Source organism: Chenopodium quinoa, unplaced genomic scaffold (assembly GCF_001683475.1).
Source record: "Chenopodium quinoa cultivar QQ74 unplaced genomic scaffold, ASM168347v1, whole genome shotgun sequence".
Lineage (NCBI taxonomy): Eukaryota > Viridiplantae > Streptophyta > Magnoliopsida > Caryophyllales > Amaranthaceae > Chenopodium > Chenopodium quinoa.
Genome location: NW_018742577.1, coordinates 3,055,347 through 3,058,437, shown reverse-complemented (window position 1 = coordinate 3,058,437; position 3,091 = coordinate 3,055,347). Strand labels below are relative to the sequence as shown.

The window sequence follows — 3,091 nt, the reverse complement described above, 5'->3', positions numbered from 1 at the left end:
ACTGATATCTGGAAGGAACATGTAGAACCCGAACGTGACCCAAAGCAACCTTTTCTCGAACAAAATGAATGTACGTCTCCACATGTTTGGTGCGTTGGTGTTGTACGGGTTGCTAGAAAGGTAGATAGCGCTGACATTATCATAATAAAATATAGTAGTCTAATGAAGAGGATAATGTAGCTCCAATAACAGATTACGAAGCCAACAAGCCTCAGAGACAATGTTTACGACGCCTCGATATTCATATTCATATTCTGCTTCTGCACTTGATTTAGATAATGTGGGTTAACGCTTAGATGACCAAGAAACGAGCTTGTCCCCAAGGAAGCAGCAATAACCCGATGTGGAACGACGGGTGTCGGGACAACCTCAACGGTCAGCGTCAGTGTAAATAAAGCAAGCAAGCAGAGGGATATAAATGTAAACCATGATCAATGGTATCCTGAACATAGTGCAGAATGCGCTTCAAAGCATCATAATGAGACTCCCGGGGATCATGCATAAAAAGACACACCTGTTGCACCGCATAGGCAATATCAGGCCTAGTGAAAGTAAGGTACTGAAGAGCACCTGCTAAATTGCGATGCAAAGTAGGATCCCAAGAAGGTGGTCCTGAATTTGCACTAAGTTTAGACTTAGTGTCATCTGGAGTAGTTGCAGGTTTACAAGAGCCCATACATGCACGCTCTAAAATCTCCTATGCATACTTTTGTTGAGAAAGTAGCATAAGGAGTATGGGTCACCGCAATCCCTAAAAAATAACTCAAAGGGCCTAAATCAGACATAAGAAACTCAGTTTGCAACTGAGATATGATCCCCTCACGCAACCTCTCAGTGGAGGTAGCTAATATAATATCATCAACATATAGAAGCAAATATGCCATATCATCACCCTGTCGAAAAGTAAAAAGAGAGTTGTCGTTTTTAGCAATGACAAAACCCGATCTGACCAAAAAGTTTGCAAAGCTTTGGTACCAAGCTCGAGAAGCTTGCTTCAACCCATACAAAGCCTTACGAATCCGACAAACATAGGTGGGTGCTCTCCAATCAACAAAACCCGGAGGTTGATTCATATATATAGTTTCCTGCGAATCAACATGTAAAAAGACATTTTTGATATCTAATTGATGAATCGACTACTTCTTAGCCATAGCTAAACTGAGGATAATGAAAGAATATATTGTAGCTTTAACGGTGAAGGTGATCAAAATGATGGCTGAAAGCTTGTTCTTTCGGCAATTGGGCACCCTTTGAACTTGTTCAGGTATGGGCTTGGGAAAGGTTTCTGACAGTAGGACCGAAACCGGTGTCTGTTGCCCATGGTGAGCCTAGTAGCTTGTTGGCACGGGATTAGGGAGTCAAATCGTGGATCTTGAGGTTGGACATAGGGTCTAGTGGAGATGATTTATTGAGGAGGCCAAGCCTTATGCTTTGCATTTGAAGAATTGGAAATTTGCTAAGTTCTATTGTGATTGAGTGAAGTGGATTTCGGTGAATTCTGAAGTGGATGAGCATATTTTGTCATTTGCAAGGTGTATGGGAGATTGTGAATTTGGTAGGTGTTGTTTGTGTGAAGCAATACCTTTCACATAGAGTGGCCATGCACTTTGCGTTGGATCGGGATATTTTTTTTTTTCCGTTTCTGGATCGAATGCTGATTATAAACCTGCCTGGAATAGCTATGACAAACTGCTTGATGGTTTGAAATTGTATTTACCCCCTCGATTATTCGAGGGAGATGTAACGTTGCAGTATGCTGAGTGCTGCAGGACACCGTTGTTTCTCCCTGTTGACTTAGAGAGTTGGAAGGGAAGCTCAAAGAAACTGAAGAAAGTTTCTTAGTTGTAGTTTTGTAGATGTTGATCATGAAGGGAACAACAAGTGTATACAATCTTGCTCATCTTATAATACTGTAGGTCTAGATTCTCTTGGTTATAACAAGTTAATGCAAGATGAAAACTCTTCACCTTGTAAAGCCAATAACTTGGTGAAGATCTTGCAAGTAATCTTGGGGTAGGGATAAAAAACTCAGCAAATACTCGATCATTTTGGGGGCAGTGCTATGGATCAAGGCAAAGAAAAAGGGGTGAATAATTGCTGCATGAACTTAGGTGAGGATACTTGTACTCATCATGAAGGTAATGGGAGTTTATGTAGGCCTGTGGGTCAGAGGCCGTAGAGCTACTGATTCAGGTGAATACCTAGTCTAGAGCACTAATTGAAGACGAACTAGGTGAAACAAGGGAAGGTGCCAAGTCAAAGCAAGTGAATAGTTCACATGACAATCTTGTGATTCTCAGTGATGAAAAAGAGAATGGTGTTTGTGATGTTCTTGAAGTGCAGTGTCTAGATCTTACTATTGATGATAGAATTTGCTGGCTTGCAATGATGGTTTCTGCTCTGCTAGCAGGTAAGCCGAAGTCCAAAAATGCAAGTATACATTAATCATAAATTCATAAGTCAGATTTAGAAAGAAAAAAAATAAATTGAAAAGTAATGTTTAGTAGTGACAGTTAACTTATCTAGATCATGTGCATATATATTCAGATCATGTACAAGTATATATATATATGGAGTATTGCAGTAAAAGAGACAAACCCTAAGGAGTATGGCTTTGGTTCTCTCTCTATAGTAAAATTAGATATAACTTGAGAAGTTCTGCAACCTTTATTTTAGAACATTAGTCACTCAAGCAAATCTAAAATAATTTGCTGTAGTTCAACAGAATCTCAGAAGAGTAAACAGAAATAATTGAACCAAATATGCATGGGATAATCATTCTATTAATGGAACGTTGTTTATTATTTATATAGTTGGGAATGGTCATACTGTTTGATGCTGTGAAGCAAGTTTTCCTGAGTTGCTTATCTTTATTATTATTCCTAAGCTAATAATATATTGCTTGATTTTATGTCCTGTTTTCTTTGCTCTTCTGTCATTATCTTTATACATTGTTGTGTTGCTTGTGTTTGTCTGAGAGCTGTAATTTCTGAATCAACTTGAGTTTACATTTTAAATTATATTATAAAGGAGGCTGCTACTAGCCTATTACATCTTACAGGTAAGAATCCTGAACTATAAACCCACTGCC

At 38.9% G+C, this 3,091-nt stretch overlaps 1 protein-coding gene across 1 annotated transcript; it reads right to left on the bottom strand.

Moving 5' to 3' along the window:
• Positions 1 to 382: 382 nt before the first annotated feature.
• Positions 383 to 1,073, bottom strand: LOC110720728 (uncharacterized mitochondrial protein AtMg00810-like). Its single transcript, XM_021899774.1, has 2 exons — positions 744 to 1,073; positions 383 to 697 (listed from the first exon to the last, which is right to left on the bottom strand). Exons 1-2 carry the CDS (start codon positions 1,071 to 1,073, stop codon positions 383 to 385), a joined length of 645 nt encoding a protein of 214 aa, XP_021755466.1.
• Positions 1,074 to 3,091: the final 2,018 nt, after the last annotated feature.